Source organism: Pleurodeles waltl, chromosome 10 (assembly GCF_031143425.1).
Source record: "Pleurodeles waltl isolate 20211129_DDA chromosome 10, aPleWal1.hap1.20221129, whole genome shotgun sequence".
Taxonomy (NCBI): Eukaryota; Metazoa; Chordata; class Amphibia; order Caudata; family Salamandridae; genus Pleurodeles; species Pleurodeles waltl.
In genome coordinates, this window is record NC_090449.1 from 1,044,634,242 (window position 1) to 1,044,658,189 (window position 23,948).

At 49.5% G+C, this 23,948-nt stretch overlaps 1 protein-coding gene across 2 annotated transcripts in view; it reads left to right on the top strand.

Moving 5' to 3' along the window:
* TOP2B (DNA topoisomerase II beta) overlaps positions 1–23,948 on the top strand; it is a 485,217-nt gene that overhangs the window by 285,335 nt on the left and 175,934 nt on the right. For both annotated transcript variants that reach the window (XM_069212028.1, XM_069212029.1), the window contains exon 23: positions 704–904. In XM_069212028.1, the coding sequence (XP_069068129.1) occupies positions 704–904 (201 nt within the window). The remainder of the gene's footprint in view (positions 1–703; positions 905–23,948) is intronic.

Here is a 23,948-nt window from a genome sequence, read left to right on the forward strand (position 1 = left end):
AATATGCAAAGCACGTGTCAGGGATTGCTTTTACTCATTCCAGGTTGGCTTGGACGGTATTTTACCAGTCCAAAGCTGTAATACTGTGCCTGGAGTTTTAAATGGTTTTTGTCATTTTACAGCTCGGCAAGGTTGACACTGTATCAAACCTATGCTTAAAGACTTTGCTGTACAAATAGCAAAACACTTTGTCACTATCTAGCTCGGCGTGGATAGCACTGTGCTAATACTATGCTTAAAAACTTTGCTAGATAAACAGACATTTGAGGTGGGCAAATCTAGAGTGTCGCTGGTGTTGCAGGGTGCTCCTTACTAGAGTTGCTCTCCACTTAAACTTGGGAGCTACCCAGAGTTCTCTATTTTTTTCTTTTTGCATAATTTATGAGTCACTCTAACCCTGAAAGGGATTTGTTTTGATGTATGTGTGTATGTGTGTGTGTGTGTGTGTGTGTGTGTATATGTATATATATATATATATATATATATATATATATATATATATATATATATATATATATATTAAATGTTTACTCTTTTCACAGTTCTTCCTGTAGGACTTAAAAGCAAGGGACCTTTTCCATTAGTACCAAGGCAGCATCTTTTGTATTCCTTGCAGGAGAAATGGGATTGTCATTACTAGCTGTCTTCATGATAACATGATTGCAATTAATTTAGCTTTTTTATGGCTTTTATGTTATTTCAGGTGTACAAAGAACAAGTTCTTGAGCCTATGTTAAATGGGACAGAGAAAACTCCAGCACTAATTACAGATTACAAAGAGTACCATACGGATACAACTGTGAAATTTGTTGTGAAAATGACAGAAGAGAAACTGGCACAAGCAGAAGCTGCAGGACTTCACAAAGTCTTCAAACTTCAAACAAGTCTCACTTGTAATTCGATGGTAACCTTTCTGTGTGCTTAACATAATCTAGTATTTTGCAGCTAAGGTTTCTTAGCCTGCATCTGTAGTTTATAGCTTCATTGTTTACAATCAAGTGTTACTATTATGATATTGACAACTGTTTGATCCTAAACTGTGTAACCTGTCTTTTTTTTTTTTTTTTTTTTTTTTTTTACCAGTCAATGTTTCCTTGATTTGTGATATTGATCAAACAGTTTAATGATTTATATTTAACTAATAATTGTGGCTCCACACAGTAGTGAATTATCTTAGTTAACAGTGCAGTGATTGCCATTCCAATCTTTTCAGGAACTGTATAAACATAATTTTAAACTTGACATTTAGTATTGCTAGTATCTGGACTCTATTTTATGCTTGTAGAATCTGTATTGATAACCCCAGTTGTTAGTCTGAGATGTTGGTGGAATACCTTCCTGTTCAATCATTAGATGCTTTGTTCCACAGTTGATATCCTAAGCAAGAATGCCTACAGTACCCTAATCTTATTCACGTGGCACATACAGCACCCCAACTTCGTCTCCCTTTTTCTGTCTTACTTGCATGTTAAAGTTCACCACCACCGTCGAAAGTCTTTACTGATTGTTTTGTTTTCCTTTTCCTGGGCGTTCACCTGCCATTCATTTTGTCTACCGTCACACTCTCCACAGAATAGCAGAGGCAAGAATATGAAGGCTATATTTTAGCGTATTGAGTTTTACAAATTGTATACACATTAGACATGAAAAACACATCTCTGGTAAGGTTGAGGCAGTTGTAAAGTGAGCTATTAAAGATTGATTTTATTGTGTTCTGTCAAATTTGATCATACCTAGCTCTGAAGTAATTGGATCTTGACAGAAGGTGGTTATTGCAGTTTTCGTTGTGTGTGGTCTGGTTTCATAGTAATTGTGTGGTAACCTTGACCTCTGTTTACATCTAGCAAAAATCATGATTCCATGGCAATTAAGACGGATATTTTAACATTCATTGTGTTATCCTTCTCAACGTCTTGCAACTATTGTGTGATCTTTCAACATAAAGAATCTTCCAAAAGAATGCATCAGCTGTGATTATAGCTACTTTACCGGAACAGGTTTTCTGATCAATATTTAGCAGTTTTGTCGCGTTCCTTTTGCCCCAAAAGAAAATGTGCCTTTTTTGGCAAAAAGTGGTACTAGCAGGTGTCTCTTGCCTTCTCTGTAGCAAGTTATTGTAGGAAGTTGGCTCTGTATGTGCTATTTCAAAGTAAGGAATAGCATGCACAGAGTCCAAGGGTTCCCCTTGGAGGTAAAATAGTGGTAAAAAGAGATAATACTAATGCTCTATTTTGTGGTAGTGTGGTCGAGCAATAGGCTTATCCAAGGAGTAGTGTTAAGCATTTGTTGTACATACACATAGACAATAAATGAGGTACACACACTCAGAGACAAATCCAGCCAATAGGTTTTGTTATAGAAAAATATCTTTTCTTAGTTTATTTTAAGAACCACAGGTTCAAATTTAACATGTAATATCTTGTTTGAAAGGTATTGCAGGTAAGTACATTAGGAACTTTGAATCATTTCAATTGCATGTATACTTTTCAAGTTATTGACAAATAGCTGTTTTAAAAGTGGACACTTAGTGCAATTTTCACAGTTCCTGGGGGAGGTAAGTTTTTGTTAGTTTTACCAGGTAAGTAAGACACTTACAGGGTTCAGTTCTTGGTCCAAGGTAGCCCACCGTTGGGGGTTCAGAGCAACCCCAAAGTCACCACACCAGCAGCTCAGGGCCGGTCAGGTGCAGAGTTCAAAGTGGTGCCCAAAACACATAGGCTAGAATGGAGAGAAGGGGGTGCCCCGGTTCCGGTCTGCTTGCAGGTAAGTACCCGCGTCTTCGGAGGGCAGACCAGGGGGGTTTTGTAGGGCACCGGGGGGGACACAAGCTGTAAAGAAATGGCTCCCTGTTGCAGTTACCCCCCACTTTTTGCCTGATACTGATGCTGACTTGACTGAGAAGTGTGCTGGGACCCTGCTAACCAGGCCCCAGCACCAGTGTTCCTTCACCTAAAATGTACCATTGTATCCACAATTGGCACACCCTGGCATTCAGATAAGTCCCTTGTAACTGGTACTTCTAGTACCAAGGGCCCTGATGCCAAGGAAGGTCTCTAAGGGCTGCAGCATGTCTTATGCCACCCTGGAGACCTCTCACTCAGCACAGACACCCTGCTTGCCAGCTTGTGTGTGCTAGTGAGGACAAAACGAGTAAGTCGACATGGCACTCCCCTCAGGGTGCCATGCCAGCCTCTCACTGCCTATGCAGTATAGGTAAGACACCCCTCTAGCAGGCCTTACAGCCCTAAGGCAGGGTGCACTATACCATAGGTGAGGGTACCAGTGCATGAGCATGGTACCCCTACAGTGTCTAAACAAAACCTTAGACATTGTAAGTGCAGGGTAGCCATAAGAGTATATGGTCTGGGAGTTTGTCAAGCACGAACTCCACAGCACCATAATGGCTACACTGAAAACTGGGAAGTTTGGTATCAAACTTCTCAGCACAATAAATGCACACTGATGCCAGTGTACATTTTATTGTAAAATACACCACAGAGGGCACCTTAGAGGTGCCCCCTGAAACTTAACCGACTATCTGTGTAGGCTGACTAGTTTTAGCAGCCTGCCACAAACCGAGACATGTTGCTGGCCCCATGGGGAGAGTGCCTTTGTCACTCTGAGGCCAGTAACAAAGCCTGCACTGGGTGGAGATGCTAACACCTCCCCCAGGCAGGAATTGTCACACCTGGCGGTGAGCCTCAAAGGCTCACCTCCTTTGTGCCAACCCAGCAGGACACTCCAGCTAGTGGAGTTGCCCGCCCCCTCCGGCCAGGCCCCACTTTTGGCGGCAAGGCCGGAGAAGATAATGAGAAAAACAAGGAGGAGTCACTGACCAGTCAGGACAGCCCCTAAGGTGTCCTGAGCTGAAGTGACTCTAACTTTTAGAAATCCTCCATCTTGCAGATGGAGGATTCCCCCAATAGGGTTAGGATTGTGACCCCCTCCCCTTGGGAGGAGGCACAAAGAGGGTGTACCCACCCTCAGGGCTAGTAGCCATTGGCTACTAACCCCCCAGACCTAAAACCGCCCTTAAATTTAGTATTTAAGGGCTACCCTGAACCCTAGAAAATTAGATTCCTGCAACAAGAAGAAGGACTGCCCAGCTGAAAACCCCTGCAGCGGAAGACCAGAAGACGACAACTGCCTTGGCTCCAGAAACTCACCGGCCTGTCTCCTGCCTTCCAAAGATCCTGCTCCAGCGACGCCTTCCGAAGGGACCAGCGACCTCGACATCCTCTGAGGACTGCCCCTGCTTCGAAAAGACAAGAAACTCCCGAGGACAGCGGACCTGCTCCAAGAAAAGCTGCAACTTTGTTTCCAGCAGCTTTAAAGAACCCTGCAAGCTCCCCGCAAGAAGCGTGAGACTTGCAACACTGCACCCGGCGACCCCGACTCGGCTGGTGGCGATCCAACACCTCAGGAGGGACCCCAGGACTACTCTGATACTGTGAGTACCAAAACCTGTCCCCCCTGAGCCCCCACAGCGCCGCCTGCAGAGGGAATCCCGAGGCTTCCCCTGACCGCGACTCTTTGAACCTAAAGTCCCGACGCCTGGGAGAGACCCTGCACCCGCAGCCCCCAGGACCTGAAGGACCGGACTTTCACTGGAGAAGTGACCCCCAGGAGTCCCTCTCCCTTGCCCAAGTGGAGGTTTCCCCGAGGAATCCCCCCCTTGCCTGCCTGCAGCGCTGAAGCGATCCCGAGATCTCTCATAGACTAACGTTGCGAACCCGACGCTTGTTTCTACACTGCACCCGGCCGCCCCCCGCGCCGCTGAGGGTGAAATTTCTGTGTGGACCTGTGTCCCCCCCGGTGCCCTACAAAACCCCCCTGGTCTGCCCTCCGAAGACGCGGGTACTTACCTGCAAGCAGACCGGAACCGGGGCACCCCCTTCTCTCCATTCTAGCCTATGTGTTTTGGGCACCACTTGGAACTCTGCACCTGACCGGCCCTGAGCTGCTGGTGTGGTGACTTTGGGGTTGCTCTGAACCCCCAACGGTGGGCTACCTTGGACCAAGAACTGAACCCTGTAAGTGTCCTACTTACCTGGTAAAACTAACAAAAACTTACCTCCCCCAGGAACTGTGAAAATTGCACTAAGTGTCCACTTTTAAAACAGCTATTTGTCAATAACTTGAAAAGTATACATGCAATTTTGATGATTTGAAGCTCCTAAAGTACTTACCTGCAATACCTTTCGAATGAGCTATTACATGTAGAATTTGAACCTGTGGTTCTTAAAATAAACTAAGAAAAGATATTTTTCTATATAAAAACCTATTGGCTGGATTTGTCTCTGAGTGTGTGTACCTCATTTATTGTCTATGGGTATGTACAACAAATGCTTAACACTACTCCTTGGATAAGCCTACTGCTCGACCACACTACCACAAAATAGAGCATTAGTATTATCTATTTTTACCACTATTTTACCTCTAAGGGGAACCCTTGGACTCTGTGCATGCTATTCCTTACTTTGAAATAGCACATACAGAGCCAACCTCCTACACAAGCCCACACAGAAATTTCACCCTCAGCAGCGCGGGGGCGGCCGGGTGCAGTGTAGAAACAAGCGTCGGGTTCGCAATGTTAGTCTATGAGAGATCAACGGATCTCTTCAGCGCTGCAGGCAGGCAAGGGGGGGCTTCCTCGGGGAAACCTCCACTTGGGCAAGGGAGAGGGACTCCTGGGGGTCACTTCTCCAGTGAAAGTCCGGTCCTTCAGGTCCTGGGGGCTGCGGGTGCAGGGTCTCTTCCAGGCGTCGGGACTTAGGTTTCAGAGAGTCGCGGTCAGGGGGAGCCTCGGGATTCCCTCTGCAGGCGGCGCTGTGGGGGCTCAGGGGGGACAGGTTTTGGTACTCACAGTCGTAGAGTAGTCCGGGGGTCCTCCCTGAGGTGTTGGTTCTCCACCAGCCGAGTCGGGGTCGCCGGGTGCAGTGTTGCAAGTCTCACGCTTCTTGCGGGGAGATTGCAGGGTCTTTAAAGCTGCTCCTTGAAACAAAGTTGCAGTCTTTTTGGAGCAGGTCCGCTGTCCTCTGGAGTTTCTTGTCTTTTTCGAAGCAGGGCAGTCCTCAGAGGATTCAGAGGTCGCTGGTCCCTTGGAAGGCGTCGCTGGAGCAGAGTTCTTTGGAAGGCAGGAGACAGGCCGGTGAGTTTCTGGAGCCAAGGAGCTGCAGGGGTTTTCAGCTAGGCAGTCCTTCTTCTTGTAGTTTGCAGGAATCTAATTTTCTAGGGTTCAGGGTAGCCCTTAAATACTAAATTTAAGGGCGTGTTTAGGTCTGGGGGGTTAGTAGCCAATGGCTACTAGCCCTGAGGGTGGGTACACCCTCTTTGTGCCTCCTCCCAAGGGGAGGGGGTCACAATCCTAACCCTATTGGGGGAATCCTCCATCTGCAAGATGGAGGATTTCTAAAAGTTAGTCACTTCAGCTCAGGACACCTTAGGGGCTGTCCTGACTGGCCAGTGACTCCTCCTTGTTGCTTTCTTTGTTCCCTCCAGCCTTGCCGCCAAAAGTGGGGGCCGTGGCCGGAGGGGGCGGGCAACTCCACTAAGCTGGAGTGCCCTGCTGGGCTGTGACAAAGGGGTGAGCCTTTGAGGCTCACCGCCAGGTGTTACAGCTCCTGCCTGGGGGAGGTGTTAGCATCTCCACCCAGTGCAGGCTTTGTTACTGGCCTCAGAGTGACAAAGGCACTCTCCCCATGGGGCCATCAACATGTCTCTAGTGTGGCAGGCTGCTGGAACTAGTCAGCCTACACAGATAGTTGGTTAAGTTTCAGGGGGCACCTCTAAGGTGCCCTCTGTGTTGTATTTTACAATAAAATGTACACTGGCATCAGTGTGCATTTATTGTGCTGAGAAGTTTGATACCAAACTTCCCAGTTTTCAGTGTAGCCATTATGGTGCTGTGGAGTTCGTGTTTGACAGACTCCCAGACCATATACTCTTATGGCTACCCTGCACTTACAATGTCTAAGGTTTTGTTTAGACACTGTAGGGGTACCATGCTCATGCACTGGTACCCTCACCTATGGTATAGTGCACCCTGCCTTAGGGCTGTAAGGCCTGCTAGAGGGGTGTCTTACCTATACTGCATAGGCAGTGAGAGGCTGGCATGGCACCCTGAGGGGAGTGCCATGTCGACTTACTCGTTTTGTCCTCACTAGCACACACAAGCTGGCAAGCAGTGTGTCTGTGCTGAGTGAGAGGTCTCCAGGGTGGCATAAGACATGCTGCAGCCCTTAGAGACCTTCCTTGGCATCAGGGCCCTTGGTACTAGAAGTACCAGTTACAAGGGACTTATCTGGATGCCAGGGTCTGCCAATTGTGGATACAAAAGTACAGGTTAGGGAAAGAACACTGGTGCTGGGGCCTGGTTAGCAGGCCTCAGCACACTTTCAATTGTAAACATAGCATCAGCAAAGGCAAAAAGTCAGGGGGCAACCATGCCAAGGAGGCATTTCCTTACACAACCCCCCCCCCCCCCCCAAACGAAAGAGGATGAGACTAACCTTTCCCAAGAGAGTCTTCATTTTCTAAGTGGAAGAACCTGGAAAGGCCATCTGCATTGGCATGGGCAGTCCCAGGTCTGTGTTCCACTATAAAGTCCATTCCCTGTAGGGAGATGGACCACCTCAACAGTTTAGGATTTTCACCTTTCATTTGCATCAGCCATTTGAGAGGTCTGTGGTCAGTTTGAACTAGGAAGTGAGTCCCAAAGAGGCATGGTCTCAGCTTCTTCAGGGACCAAACCACAGCAAAGGCCTCCCTCTCAATGGCACTCCAACGCTGCTCCCTGGGGAGTAACCTCCTGCTAATGAAAGCAACAGGCTGGTCAAGGCCATCATCATTTGTTTGGGACAAAACTGCCCCTATCCCATGTTCAGAGGCATCAGTCTGCACAATGAACTGCTTAGAATAATCTGGAGCTTTTAGAACTGGTGCTGAGCACATTGCTTGTTTCAGGGTGTCAAAGGCCTGTTGGCATTCCACAGTCCAGTTCACTTTCTTGGGCATTTTCTTGGAGGTGAGTTCAGTGAGGGCTGTCACAATGGATCCATATCCCTTCACAAACCTCCTGTAATACCCAGTCAAGCCAAGGAATGCCCTGACTTGAGTCTGGGTTTTTGGAGCTACCCAGTCCAGAATAGTCTGGATCTTGGGTTGGAGTGGCTGAACTTGGCCTCCACCTACAAGGTGTCCCAAGTAAACCACAGTTCCCTGCCCTATCTGGCATTTGGATGCCTTGATAGAGAGGCCTGCCGATTGCAGAGCCTTCAAAACCTTCTTCAGGTGGACCAGGTGATCCTGCCAGGTGGAGCTAAAGACAGCAATATCATCAAGATAAGCTGTGCTAAAGGACTCCAAGCCAGCAAGGACTTGATTCACCAACCTTTGGAAGGTGGCAGGGGCATTCTTTAAACCAAAGGGCATAACAGTAAACTGATAATGCCCATCAGGTGTGGAGAATGCTGTTTTCTCTTTTGCTCCAGGTGCCATTTTTATTTGCCAGTACCCTGCTGTCAAGTCAAAGGTACTTAGGAATTTGGCAGCACCTAATTTATCTATGAGCTCATCGGCTCTAGGAATTGGATGAGTGTAGGAAGTTGGCTCTGTATGTGCTATTTCAAAGTAAGGAATAGCATGCACAGAGTCCAAGGGTTCCCCTTAGAGGTAAAATAGTGGTACAAATAGATAATACTAATGCTCTATTTTGTGGTAGTGTGGTCGAGCAGTAGGCTTATCCAAGGAGTAGTGTTAAGCATTTGTTGTACATACACATAGACAATAAATGAGGTACACACACTCAGAGACAAATCCAGCCAATAGGTTTTTGTATAGAAAAATATATTTTCTTAGTTTATTTTAAGAACCACAGGTTCAAATTCTACATGTAATATCTCATTCGAAAGGTATTGCAGGTAAGTACTTTAGGAACTTCAAATCATAAAAATTGCATGTATACTTTTCAAGTTATTGACAAATAGCTGTTTTAAAAGTGGACACTTAGTGCAATTTTCACAGTTCCTGGGGGAGGTAAGTTTTTGTTAGTTTTACCAGGTAAGTAGGACACTTACAGGGTTCAGTTCTTGGTCCAAGGTAGCCCACCGTCGGGGGTTCAGAGCAACCCCAAAGTCACCACACCAGCAGCTCAGGGCCGGTCAGGTGCAGAGTTCAAAGTGGTGCCCAAAACACATAGGCTAGAATGGAGAGAAGGGGATGCCCCGGTTCCGGTCTGCTTGCAGGTAAGTACCCGCGTCTTCGGAGGGCAGACCAGAGGGGTCTTGTAGGGCACCGGGGGGGACACAAGCCCACACAGAAATTTCACCCTCAGCAGCGTGGGGGCGGCCGGGTGCAGTGTAGAAACCAGCGTCGGGTTCGCAATGTTAGTCTATGAGAGATCTCGGGATCTCTTAAGCGCTGCAGGCAGGCAAGGGGGGGGTTCCTCGGGGAAACCTCCACTTGGGCAAGGGAGAGGGACTCCTGGGGGTCACTTCTCCAGTGAAAGTCCGGTCCTTCAGGTCCTGGGGGCTGCGGGTGCAGGGTCTCTCCCAGGCGTCGGGACTTTGGGTTCAAAGAGTCGCGGTCAGGGGAAGCCTCGGGATTCCCTCTGCAGGCGGCGCTGTGGGGGCTCAGGGGGGACAGGTTTTGGTACTCACAGTATCAGAGTAGTCCTGGGGTCCCTCCTGAGGTGTTGGATCGCCACCAGCCGAGTCGGGGTCGCCGGGTGCAGTGTTGCAAGTCTCACGCTTCTTGCGGGGAGCTTGCAGGGTTCTTTAAAGCTGCTGGAAACAAAGTTGCAGCTTTTCTTGGAGCAGGTCCGCTGTCCTCGGGAGTTTCTTGTCTTTTCGAAGCAGGGGCAGTCCTCAGCGGATGTCGAGGTCGCTGGTCCCTTCGGAAGGCGTCGCTGGAGCAGGATCTTTGGAAGGCAGGAGACAGGCCGGTGAGTGTCTGGAGCCAAGGCAGTTGTCGTCTTCTGGTCTTCCGCTGCAGGGGTTTTCAGCTGGGCAGTCCTTCTTCTTGTAGTTGCAGGAATCTAATTTTCTAGGGTTCAGGGTAGCCCTTAAATACTAAATTTAAGGGCGTGTTTAGGTCTGGGGGGTTAGTAGCCAATGGCTACTAGCCCTGAGGGTGGGTACACCCTCTTTGTGCCTCCTCCCAAGGGGAGGGGGTCACAATCCTAACCCTATTGGGGGAATCCTCCATCTGCAAGATGGAGGATTTCTAAAAGTTAGAGTCACCTCAGCTCAGGACACCTTAGGGGCTGTCCTGACTGGCCAGTGACTCCTCCTTGTTTTTCTCATTATTTTCTCCGGCCTTGCCGCCAAAAGTGGGGCCTGGCCGGAGGGGGCGGGCAACTCCACTAGCTGGAGTGTCCTGCTGGGTTGGCACAAAGGAGGTGAGCCTTTGAGGCTCACCGCCAGGTGTGACAATTCCTGCCTGGGAGAGGTGTTAGCATCTCCACCCAGTGCAGGCTTTGTTACTGGCCTCAGAGTGACAAAGGCACTCTCCCCATGGGGCCAGCAACATGTCTCGGTTTGTGGCAGGCTGCTAAAACTAGTCAGCCTACACAGATAGTCGGTTAAGTTTCAGGGGGCACCTCTAAGGTGCCCTCTGTGGTGTATTTTACAATAAAATGTACACTGGCATCAGTGTGCATTTATTGTGCTGAGAAGTTTGATACCAAACTCCCCAGTTTTCAGTGTAGCCATTATGGTGCTGTGGAGTTCGTGTTTGACAAACTCCCAGACCATATACTCTTATGGCTACCCTGCACTTACAATGTCTAAGGTTTTGTTTAGACACTGTAGGGGTACCATGCTCATGCACTGGTACCCTCACCTATGGTATAGTGCACCCTGCCTTAGGGCTGTAAGGCCTGCTAGAGGGGTGTCTTAGCTACACTGCATAGGCAGTGAGAGGCTGGCATGGCACCCTGAGGGGAGTGCCATGTCGATTTACTCGTTTTGTCCTCACTAGCACACACAAGCTGGCAAGCAGTGTGTCTGTGCTGAGTGAGAGGTCTCCAGGGTGGCATAAGACATGCTGCAGCCCTTAGAGACCTTCCTTGGCATCAGGGCCCTTGGTACTAGAAGTACCAGTTACAAGGGACTTATCTGGATGCCAGGGTCTGCCAATTGTGGATACAAAAGTACAGGTTAGGGAAAGAACACTGGTGCTGGGGCCTGGTTAGCAGGCCTCAGCACACTTTCAATTGTAAACATAGCATCAGCAAAGGCAAAAAGTCAGGGGGCAACCATGCCAAGGAGGCATTTCCTCACACAACCCCCCCCCAAACGAAAGAGGATGAGACTAACCTTTCCCAAGAGAGTCTTCATTTTCTAAGTGGAAGAACCTGGAAAGGCCATCTGCATTTGTTTGGGACAACACTGCCCCTATCCCATGTTCAGAGGCATCAGTCTGCACAATGAACTGCTTAGAATAATCTGGAGCTTTGAGAACTGGTGCTGAGCACATTGCTTGTTTCAGGGTGTCAAAGGCCTGTTGGCAGTCCACAGTCCAGTTCACTTTCTTGGGCATTTTCTTGGAGGTGAGCTCAGTGAGGGCTGTCACAATGGATCCATATCCCTTCACAATCCTCCTGTAGTACCCAGTCAAGCCAAGGAATGCCCTGACTTGAGTCTGGGTTTTTGGAGCTACCCAGTCCAGAATGGTCTGGATCTTGGGTTGGAGTGGCTGAACTTGGCCTCCACCTACAAGGTGGCCCAAGTAAACCACGGTTCCCTGCCCTATCTGGCATTTGGATGCCTTGATAGAGAGGCCTGCAGATTGCAGAGCCTTCAAAACCTTCCTCAGGTGGACCAGGTGATCCTGCCAGGTGGAGCTAAAGACAGCAATATCATCAAGATAAGCTGTGCTAAAGGACTCCAAGCCAGCAAGGACTTGATTCACCAACCTTTGGAAGGTGGCAGGGGCATTCTTTAAACCAAAGGGCATAACAGTAAACTGATAATGCCCATCAGGTGTGGAGAATGCTGTCTTTTCTTTTGCTCCAGGTGCCATTTTTATTTGCCAGTACCCTGCTGTCAAGTCAAAGGTACTTAGAAATTTGGCAGCACCTAATTTATCAATGAGCTCATCAGCTCTTGGAATTGGATGGGCATCTGTCTTGGTGACAGAATTGAGCCCTCTGTAGTCCACACAAAACCTCATCTCTTTCTTTCCATCTTTGGTGTGAGGTTTGGGGACTAAGACCACTGGGCTAGCCCAGGGGCTGTCAGAGCGCTCAATTACTCCCAATTCCAGCATCTTGTGGACTTCCACCTTGATGCTTTCTTTAACATGGTCAGATTGTCTAAAGATTTTGTTCTTGACAGGCATGCTGTCTCCTGTGTCCACATCATGGGTACACAGGTGTGTCTGACCAGGGGTTAAGGAGAAGAGTTCAGGAAACTGTTGTAGGACTCTCCTACAATCAGCTTGCTGTTGGCCAGAGAGGGTGTCTGAGTAGATCACTCCATCTACTGTGCCATCTTTTGGGTCTGATGACAGAAGATCAGGGAGAGGTTCACTCTCTGCCTCCTGATCCTCATCTGTTACCATCAACAGATTGACATCAGCCCTGTCGTGGAAGAGCTTAAGGCGGTTTACATGGATCACCCTCTTGGGGCTCCTGCTTGTGCCCAGGTCCACCAGGTAGGTGACCTGACTCTTCCTTTCTAGTACTGGGTAAGGGCCACTCCATTTGTCCTGGAGTGCCCTGGGAGCCACAGGCTCCAGAACCCAGACTTTCTGCCCTGGTTGGAACTCAACCAGTGCAGCCTTTTGGTCATACCAAAACTTCTGGAGCTGTTGGCTGGCCTCAAGGTTTTTGGTTGCCTTTTCCATGTACTCTGCCATTCTAGAGCGAAGGCCAAGTACATAGTCCACTATGTCCTGTTTAGGCTCATGGAGAGGTCTCTCCCAGCCTTCTTTAACAAGGGCAAGTGGTCCCCTTACAGGATGACCAAACAGAAGTTCAAAGGGTGAGAATCCTACTCCCTTCTGTGGCACCTCTCTGTAAGCGAAAAGCAGACATGGCAAGAGGACATCCCATCTCCTTTTGAGCTTTTCTGGGAGCCCCATGATCATGCCTTTTAATGTCTTGTTGAATCTCTCAACCAAGCCATTAGTTTGTGGATGGTATGGTGTAGTGAATTTATAAGTCACTCCACACTCATTCCACATGTGCTTTAGGTATGCTGACATGAAGTTGGTACCTCTGTCAGACACCACCTCCTTAGGGAAACCCACTCTGGTAAAGATACCAATGAGGGCCTTGGCTACTGCAGGGGCAGTAGTCGACCTAAGGGGAATAGCTTCAGGATACCTGGTAGCATGATCCACTACTACCAGGATATACATATTTCCTGAGGCTGTGGGAGGTTCCAGTGGACCAACTATGTCCACACCCACTCTTTCAAAGGGCACCCCCACCACTGGAAGTGGAATGAGGGGGGCCTTTGGATGCCCACCTGTCTTACCACTGGCTTGACAGGTGGGGCAGGAGAGGCAAAACTCCTTAACCATGTTGGACATATTGGGCCAGTAGAAGTGGTTGACTAACCTCTCCCACGTCTTGGTTTGTCCCAAATGTCCAGCAAGGGGAATGTCATGGGCCAATGTTAGGATGAACTCTCTGAACAGCTGAGGCACTACCACTCTCCTAGTGGCACCAGGTTTGGGGTCTCTGGCCTCAGTGTACAGGAGCCCATCTTCCCAATAGACCCTATGTGTTCCATTTTTCTTGCCTTTGGACACTTCAGCAGCTTGCTGCCTAAGGCCTTCAAGAGAGGGACAGGTTTCTTGTCCCTTACACAGCTCTTCCCTTGAGGGTCCCCCTGGGCCTAAGAGCTCAACCTGGTAAGGTTCAAGCTCCAAAGGCTCAGTTCCCTCAGAGGGCAGAACTTCTTCCTGAGAAGAGAGGTTCCCTTTCTTTTGCTGTGTTGCAGTTGGTTTCCCAACTGACTTTCCTTTCCTCTTGGTAGGCTGGGCCATTCTTCCAGACTCCAGCTCTACTTGTTCACCCTGTGCCTTGCACTGTGCTCTTGTTTTCACACACACCAGTTCAGGGATACCCAGCATTGCTGCATGGGTTTTTAGTTCTACCTCAGCCCATGCTGAGGACTCCAGGTCATTTCCAAGCAGACAGTCCACTGGGATATTTGAGGAGACCACCACCTGTTTCAGGCCATTGACCCCTCCCCATTCTAAAGTAACCATTGCCATGGGATGTACTTTTCTCTGATTGTCAGCGTTGGTGACTGTGTAAGTTTTTCCAGTCAGGTATTGGCCAGGGGAAACCAGTTTCTCTGTCACCATGGTGACACTGGCACCTGTATCCCTCAGGCCCTCTATTCTAGTCCCATTAATTAAGAGTTGCTGTCTGTATTTTTGCATGTTAGGCGGCCAGACAGCTAGTGTGGCTAAATCCACCCCACCCTCAGAAACTAGAGTAGCTTCAGTGTGGACCCTGATTTGCTCTGGGCACACTGTTGATCCCACTTGGAGACTAGCCATACCAGTGTTACCTGGATGGGAGTTTGGAGTGGAACCTTTCTTGGGACAGGCCTTGTCTCCAGTTTGGTGTCCATGCTGTTTACAGCTATGACACCAGGCCTTTTTGGGATCAAAGTTTTTACCCTTGTACCCATTGTTTTGTGAAGAGGCTCTGGGCCCACCCTCCTGTGCAGGTTTTTGGGGGCCTGTAGAAGACTCTTTACTATTTTTAGTTTTGGTTGTCTCATCACCCTTCCCCTGGGGAGTCTTTGTGACCCCTTTCTTTTGGTCACCCCCTGTTGAAGTCTTGGACACCCTTGTCTTGACCCAATGGTCCGCCTTCTTTCCCAATTCTTGGGGAGAAATTGGTCCTAGGTCTACCAGATGCTGATGCAGTTTATCATTGAAACAATTACTTAACAGGTGTTCTTTCACAAATAAATTGTACAGCCCATCATAATTACTTACACCACTGCCTTGAATCCAACCATCTAGTGTTTTCACTGAGTAGTCAACAAAGTCAACCCAGGTCTGGCTCGAGGATTTTTGAGCCCCCCTGTAAGGAAATGCCTCCTTGGCATGGTTGCCCCCTGACTTTTTGCCTTTGCTGATGCTATGTTTACAATTGAAAGTGTGCTGAGGCCTGCTAACCAGGCCCCAGCACCAGTGTTCTTTCCCTAACCTGTACTTTTGTATCCACAATTGGCAGACCCTGGCATCCAGATAAGTCCCTTGTAACTGGTACTTCTAGTACCAAGGGCCCTGATGCCAAGGAAGGTCTCTAAGGGCTGCAGCATGTCTTATGCCACCCTGGAGACCTCTCACTCAGCACAGACACACTGCTTACCAGCTTGTGTGTGCTAGTGAGGACAAAACGAGTAAGTCGACATGGCACTCCCCTCAGGGTGCCATGCCAGCCTCTCACTGCCTATGCAGTATAGGTAAGACACCCCTCTAGCAGGCCTTACAGCCCTAAGGCAGGGTGCACTATACCATAGGTGAGGGTACCAGTGCATGAGCATGGTACCCCTACAGTGTCTAAACAAAACCTGAGACATTGTAAGTGCAGGGTAGCCATAAGAGTATATGGTCTGGGAGTCTGTCAAACACGAACTCCACAGCACCATAATGGCTACACTGAAAACTGGGAAGTTTGGTATCAAACTTCTCAGCACAATAAATGCACACTGATGCCAGTGTACATTTTATTGTACAATACACCACAGAGGGCACCTTAGAGGTGCCCCCTGAAACTTAACCGACTATCTGTGTAGGCTGACTAGTTTTAGCAGCCTGCCACAAACCGAGACATGTTGCTGGCCCCATGGGGAGAGTGCCTTTGTCACTCTGAGGCCAGTAACAAAGCCTGCACTGGGTGGAGATGCTAACACCTCTCCCAGGCAGGAATTGTCACACCTGGCGGTGAGCCTCAAAGGCTCACCTCCTTTGTGCCAACCCAGCAGGACACTCCAGCTAGTGGAGTTGCCCGCCCCCTCCGGCCAGGCCCCACTTTTGGCGGCAAGGCCGGAGAAAATAATGAGAAAAACAAGGAGTCACTGGCCAGTCAGGACAGCCCCTAAGGTGTCCTGAGCTGAGGTGACTCTAACTTTTAGAAATCCTCCATCTTGCAGATGGAGGATTCCCCCAATAGGATTAGGGATGTGACCCCCTCCCCTTGGGAGGAGGCACAAAGAGGGTGTACCCACCCTCAGGGCTAGTGGCCATTGGCTACTAACCCCCCAGACCTAAACACGCCCTTAAATTTAGTATTTAAGGGCTACCCTGAACCCTAGAAAATTAGATTCCTGCAACTACAAGAAGAAGGACTGCCCAGCTGAAAACCCCTGCAGCGGAAGACCAGAAGACGACAACTGCCTTGGCTCCAGAAACTCACCGGCCTGTCTCCTGCCTTCCAAAGATCCTGCTCCAGCGACGCCTTCCAAAGGGACCAGCGACCTCGACATCCTCTGAGGACTGCCCCTGCAGGGGGTGTAGGAAGTTGGCTCTGTATGTGCTATTTCAAAGTAAGGAATAGCATGCACAGAGTCCAAGGGTTCCCCTTAGAGGTAAAATAGTGGTAAAAATAGATAATACTAATGCTCTATTTTGTGGTAGTGTGGTCGAGCAGTAGGCTTATCCAAGGAGTAGTGTTAAGCATTTGTTGTACATACACAAGACAATAAATGAGGTACACACACTCAGAGACAAATCCAGCCAATAGGTTTTTATATAGAAAAATATCTTTTCTTAGTTTATTTTAAGAACCACAGGTTCAAATTCTACATGTAATATCTCATTCGAAAGGTATTGCAGGTAAGTACTTTAGGAACTTCAAATCATCAAAATTGCATGTATACTTTTCAAGTTATTGACAAATAGCTGTTTTAAAAGTGGACACTTAGTGCAATTTTCACAGTTCCTGGGGGAGGTAAGTTTTTGTTAGTTTTACCAGGTAAGTAGGACACTTACAGGGTTCAGTTCTGGGTCCAAGGTAGCCCACCGTTGGGGGTTCAGGGCAACCCCAAAGTCACCACACCAGCAGCTCAGGGCCGGTCAGGTGCAGAGTTCAAAGTGGTGCCCAAAACACATAGGCTAGAATGGAGAGAAGGGGGTGCCCCGGTTCCGGTCTGCTTGCAGGTAAGTACCCGCGTCTTCGGAGGGCAGACCAGGGGGGTTTTGTAGGGCACCGGGGGGGACACAAGTCCACACAGAAATTTCACCCTCAGCAGCGCGGGGGCGGCCGGGTGCAGTGTAGAAACAAGCGTCGGGTTTTCAATGTTAGTCTATGAGAGATCTCGGGATCTCTTCAGCGCTGCAGGCAGGCAAGGGGGGGATTCCTCGGGGAAACCTCCACTTGGGCAAGGGAGAGGGACTCCTGGGGGTCACTTCTCCAGTGAAAGTCCGGTCCTTCAGGTCCTGGGGGCTGCGGGTGCAGGGTCTCTCCCAGGCGTCGGGACTTTAGGTTCAAAGAGTCGCGGTCAGGGGAAGCCTCGGGATTCCCTCTGCAGGCGGCGCTGTGGGGGCTCAGGGGGGACAGGTTTTGGTACTCACAGTATCAGAGTAGTCCTGGGGTCCCTCCTGAGGTGTTGGATCGCCACCAGCCGAGTCGGGGTCGCCGGGTGCAGTGTTGCAAGTCTCACGCTTCTTGCGGGGAGCTTGCAGGGTTCTTTAAAGCTGCTGGAAACAAAGTTGCAGCTTTTCTTGGAGCAGGTCCGCTGTCCTCGGGAGTTTCTTGTCTTTTCGAAGCAGGGGCAGTCCTCAGAGGATGTCGAGGTCGCTGGTCCCTTTGGAAGGCGTCGCTGGAGCAGGATCTTTGGAAGGCAGGAGACAGGCCGGTGAGTTTCTGGAGCCAAGGCAGTTGTCGTCTTCTGGTCTTCCGCTGCAGGGGTTTTCAGCTGGGCAGTCCTTCTTCTTGTAGTTGCAGGAATCTAATTTTCTAGGGTTCAGGGTAGCCCTTAAATACTAAATTTAAGGGCGTGTTTAGGTCTGGGGGGTTAGTAGCCAATGGCCACTAGCCCTGAGGGTGGGTACACCCTCTTTGTGCCTCCTCCCAAGGGGAGGGGGTCACATCCCTAATCCTATTGGGGGAATCCTCCATCTGCAAGATGGAGGATTTCTAAAAGTTAGAGTCACCTCAGCTCAGGACACCTTAGGGGCTGTCCTGACTGGCCAGTGACTCCTCCTTGTTTTTCTCATTATTTTCTCCGGCCTTGCCGCCAAAAGTGGGGCCTGGCCGGAGGGGGCGGGCAACTCCACTAGCTGGAGTGTCCTGCTGGGTTGGCACAAAGGAGGTGAGCCTTTGAGGCTCACCGCCAGGTGTGACAATTCCTGCCTGGGAGAGGTGTTAGCATCTCCACCCAGTGCAGGCTTTGTTACTGGCCTCAGAGTGACAAAGGCACTCTCCCCATGGGGCCAGCAACATGTCTCGGTTTGTGGCAGGCTGCTAGAACTAGTCAGCCTACACAGACAGTCGGTTAAGTTTCAGGGGGCACCTCTAAGGTGCCCTCTGTGGTGTATTGTACAATAAAATGTACACTGGCATCAGTGTGCATTTATTGTGCTGAGAAGTTTGATACCAAACTTCCCAGTTTTCAGTGTAGCCATTATGGTGCTGTGGAGTTCGTGTTTGACAGACTCCCAGACCATATACTCTTATGGCTACCCTGCACTTACAATGTCTCAGGTTTTGTTTAGACACTGTAGGGGTACCATGCTCATGCACTGGTACCCTCACCTATGGTATAGTGCACCCTGCCTTAGGGCTGTAAGGCCTGCTAGAGGGGTGTCTTACCTACACTGCATAGGCAGTGAGAGGCTGGCATGGCACCCTGAGGGGAGTGCCATGTCGACTTACTCGTTTTGTCCTCACTAGCACACACAAGCTGGCAAGCAGTGTGTCTGTGCTGAGTGAGAGGTCTCCAGGGTGGCATAAGACATGCTGCAGCCCTTAGAGACCTTCCTTGGCATCAGGGCCCTTGGTACTAGAAGTACCAGTTACAAGGGACTTATCTGGATGCCAGGGTCTGCCAATTGTGGATACAAAAGTACAGGTTAGGGAAAGAACACTGGTGCTGGGGCCTGGTTAGCAGGCCTCAGCACACTTTCAATTGTAAACATAGCATCAGCAAAGGCAAAAAGTCAGGGGGCAACCATGCCAAGGAGGCATTTCCTCACAATGAGCATCTGTCTTGGTGACAGAATTGAGCCCTCTGTAGTCCACACAAAACCTCATCTCTTTCTTTCCATCTTTGGTGTGAGGTTTGGGGACTAAGACCACTGGGCTAGCCCAGGGGCTGTCAGAGCGCTCAATTACTCCCAATTCCAGCATCTTGTGGACTTCCACCTTAATGCTTTCCTTAACATGGTCAGACTGTCTAAAAATTTTGTTTTTGACAGGCATGCTGTCTCCTGTGTCCACATCATGGGTACACAGGTGTGTCTGACCAGGGGTTAAGGAGAAGAGTTCAGGAAACTGTTGTAGGACTCTCCTACAATCAGCTTGCTGTTGGCCAGAGAGGGTGTCTGAGTAGATCACTCCATCTACTGTGCCATCTTTTGGGTCTGATGACAGAAGATCAGGGAGAGGTTCACTCTCTGCCTCCTGATCCTCATCTGTTACCATCAACAGATTCACATCAGCCCTGTCATGGAAGAGCTTAAGGCGGTTCACATGGATCACCCTCTTGGGGCTCCTGCTTGTGCCCAGGTCCACCAGGTAGGTGACCTGACTCTTCCTTTCTAGCACTGGGTAAGGGCCACTCCATTTGTCCTGGAGTGCCCTGGGAGCCACAGGCTCCAGAACCCAGACTTTCTGCCCTGGTTGGAACTCAACCAGTGCAGCCTTTTGGTCATACCAAAACTTCTGGAGCTGTTGGCTGGCCTCAAGGTTTTTGGTTGCCTTTTCCATGTACTCTGCCATTCTAGAGCGAAGGCCAAGTACATAGTCCACTATGTCTTGTTTAGGCTCATGGAGAGGTCTCTCCCAGCCTTCTTTAACAAGAGCAAGTGGTCCCCTTACAGGGTGGCCAAACAGAAGTTCAAAGGGTGAGAATCCTACTCCCTTCTGTGGCACCTCTCTGTAAGCGAAAAGCAGACATGGCAAGAGGACATCCCATCTCCTTTTGAGTTTTTCTGGGAGCCCCATGATCATGCCTTTTAATGTCTTGTTGAATCTCTCAACCAAGCCATTAGTTTGTGGATGGTATGGTGTAGTGAATTTGTAAGTCACTCCACACTCATTCCACATGTGTTTTAGGTATGCTGACATGAAGTTGGTACCTCTGTCAGACACCACCTCCTTAGGGAAACCCACTCTGGTAAAGATACCAATGAGGGCCTTGGCTACTGCAGGGGCAGTAGTCGACCTAAGGGGAATAGCTTCAGGATACCTAGTAGCATGATCCACTACTACTAGGATGTACATATTTCCTGAGGCTGTGGGAGGTTCCAGTGGACCAACTATGTCCACACCCACTCTTTCAAAGGGGACCCCCACCACTGGAAGTGGAATGAGGGGGGCCTTTGGGTGCCCACCTGTCTTACCACTGGATTGACAGGTGGGGCAGGAGAGGCAAAACTCCTTAACCTTCTGGGACATATTGGGCCAGTAGAAGTGGTTGACTAACCTCTCCCACGTCTTGGTTTGTCCCAAATGCCCAGCAAGGGGAATATCATGGGCTAAGGTCAGAATAAACTCTCTGAACGACTGAGGCACTACCACTCTCCTAGTGGCACCAGGTTTGGGGTCTCTGGCCTCAGTGTACAGGAGTCCATCTTCCCAATAGACCCTATGTGTTCCATTTTTCTTGCCCTTGGACTCTTCAGCAGCTTGCTGCCTAAGGCCTTCAAGAGAGGAACAGGTTTCTTGTCCCTTACACAGCTCCTCCCTTGAGGGTCCCCCTGGGCCTAAGAGCTCAACCTGATAAGGTTCAAGCTCCAAAGGCTCAGTTCCCTCAGAGGGCAGAACTTCTTCCTGAGAAGAGAGGTTCCCTTTTTCTGACTGTGTTGCAGTTGGTTTCCCAACTGACTTTCCTTTTCTCTTGGTAGGCTGGGCCATTTTTCCAGACTCCAGCTCTACTTTTTCACCCTGTGCCTTGCATTGTGCTCTTGTTTTTACACACACCAGTTCAGGGATACCCAGCATGGCTGCATGGGTTTTTAGTTCTACCTCAGCCGATGCTGAGGACTCCAGGTCATTTCCAAGCAGACAGTCTACTGGGATGTTTGAGGAGACCACCACCTGTTTCAGGCCATTGACCCCTCCCCATTCTAAAGTTACCATTGCCATGGGATGTGCTTTAGTTTGATTGTCAGCATTGGTGACTGTATAAGTTTTTCCAGTCAGGTATTGGCCAGGGGAAACCAGTTTCTCTGTCACCATGGTGACACTGGCACCTGTATCCCTCAGGCCCTCTACACTTGTCCCATTAATAAAGAGCTGCTGCCTGTATTTTTGCATGTTAGGGGGCCAGGCAGCTAGTGTGGCTAAATCCACCCCACCCTCAGAGACTAGAGTAGCTTCAGTGTGGACCCTGATTTGCTCTGGGCACACTGTTGATCCCACTTGGAGACTAGCCATTCCAGTGTTACCTGGATTGGAGTTTGGAGTGGAACTTTTCTTGGGACAGGCCTTGTCTCCAGTTTGGTGTCCAGACTGACTACAGTTTCGACACCAGGCCTTTTTGGGATCAAAGTTTTTACCCTTGTACCCAGGATTGTTTTGTGAAGAGGCTCTGGGCCCACCCTCCTGTGCAGGTTTTTGGGGGCCTTTAGAAGACTCTTGACTATTTTTATTTTTGGCTGTCTCACCACCTTTCCCCTGGGGAGGTTTTGTGACCCCTTTCTTTTGGTCACCCCCTGTGGAAGTTTTGGACACCCTAGTCTTGACCCAATGGTCCGCCTTCTTTCCCAATTCTTGGGGAGAAATTGGTCCTAGGTCTACCAGATGCTGATGCAGTTTATCATTGAAACAATTACTTAACAGGTGTTCTTTCACAAATAAATTGTACAGCCCATCATAATTACTTACACCACTGCCTTGAATCCAACCATCTAGTGTTTGTAGGAAGTTGGCTCTGTATGCACTATTTCAAAGTAAGGAATAGTATGCACAGAGTCCAAGGGTTCCCCTTAGAGGTAAGATAGTGGCAAAAAGAGATAATACTAATGCTCTATTTTGTGGTAGTGTGGTCGAGCAGTAGGCTTATCCAAGGAGTAGTGTTAAGCATTTGTTGTACATACACATAGACAATAAATGAGGTACACACACTCAGAGACAAATCCAGCCAATAGGTTTTTATATAGAAAAATATCTTTTCTTAGTTTATTTTAAGAACCACAGGTTCAAATTCTACATGTAATATCTCATTCGAAAGGTATTGCAGGTAAGTACTTTAGGAACTTCAAATCATCAAAATTGCATGTATACTTTTCAAGTTATTCACAAATAGCTGTTTTAAAAGTGGACACAGTGCAATTTTCACAGTTCCTAGGGGAGGTAAGTATTTGTTAGGTTAACCAGGTAAGTAAGACACTTACAGGGCTTAGTTCTTGGTCCAAGGTAGCCCACCGTTGGGGGTTCAGAGCAACCCCAAAGTCACCACACCAGCAGCTCAGGGCCGGTCAGGTGCAGAGTTCAAAGTGGTGCCCAAAACACATAGGCTAGAATGGAGAGAAGGGGGTGCCCCGGTTCCGGTCTGCTTGCAGGTAAGTACCCGCGTCTTCGGAGGGCAGACCAGGGGGGGTTTTGTAGGGCACCGGGGGGGACACAAGTCCACACAGAAATTTCACCCTCAGCAGCGCGGGGGCGGCCGGGTGCAGTGTCGAAACAAGCGTCGGGTTCGCAATGTTAGTCTATGAGAGATCTCGGGATCTCTTCAGCGCTGTAGGCAGGCAAGGGGGGGGTTCCTCGGGGAAACCTCCACTTGGGCAAGGGAGAGGGACTCCTGGGGGTCACTTCTCCAGTGAAAGTCCGGTCCTTCAGGCCCTGGGAGCTGCGGGTGCAGGGTCTCTCCCAGGCGTCGGGACTTTGGATTCAAAGAGTCGCGGTCAGGGGAAGCCTCGGGATTCCCTCTGCAGGCGGCGCTGTGGGGGCTCAGGGGGGGACAGGTTTTGGTACTCACAGTATCAGAGTAGTCCTGGGGTCCCTCCTGAGGTGTTGGATCTCCACCAGCCGAGTCGGGGTCGCCGGGTGCAGTGATGCAAGTCTCACGCTTCTTGCGGGGAGCTTGCAGGGTTCTTTAAAGCTGCTGGAAACAAAGTTGCAGCTTTTCTTGGAGCAGGTCCGCTGTCCTCGGGAGTTTCTTGTCTTTTCGAAGCAGGGGCAGTCCTCAGAGGATGTCGAGGTCGCTGGTCCCTTTGGAAGGCGTCGCTGGAGCAGGATCTTTGGAAGGCAGGAGACAGGCCGGTGAGTTTCTGGAGCCAAGGCAGTTGTCGTCTTCTGGTCTTCCTCTGCAGGGGTTTCAGCTAGGCAGTCCTTCTTCTTGTAGTTGCAGGAATCTAATTTTCTAGGGTTCAGGGTAGCCCTTAAATACTAAATTTAAGGGCGTGTTTAGGTCTGGGGGGTTAGTAGCCAATGGCTACTAGCCCTGAGGGTGGGTACACCCTCTTTGTGCCTCCTCCCAAGGGGAGGGGGTCACAATCCTAACCCTATTGGGGGAATCCTCCATCTGCAAGATGGAGGATTTCTAAAAGTTAGAGTCACTTCAGCTCAGGACACCTTAGGGGCTGTCCTGACTGGCCAGTGACTCCTCCTTGTTGCTTTCTTTGTTCCCTCCAGCCTTGCCGCCAAAAGTGGGGGCCGTGGCCGGAGGGGGCGGGCAACTCCACTAAGCTGGAGTGCCCTGCTGGGCTGTGACAAAGGGGTGAGCCTTTGAGGCTCACCGCCAGGTGTTACAGCTCCTGCCTGGGGGAGGTGTTAGCATCTCCACCCAGTGCAGGCTTTGTTACTG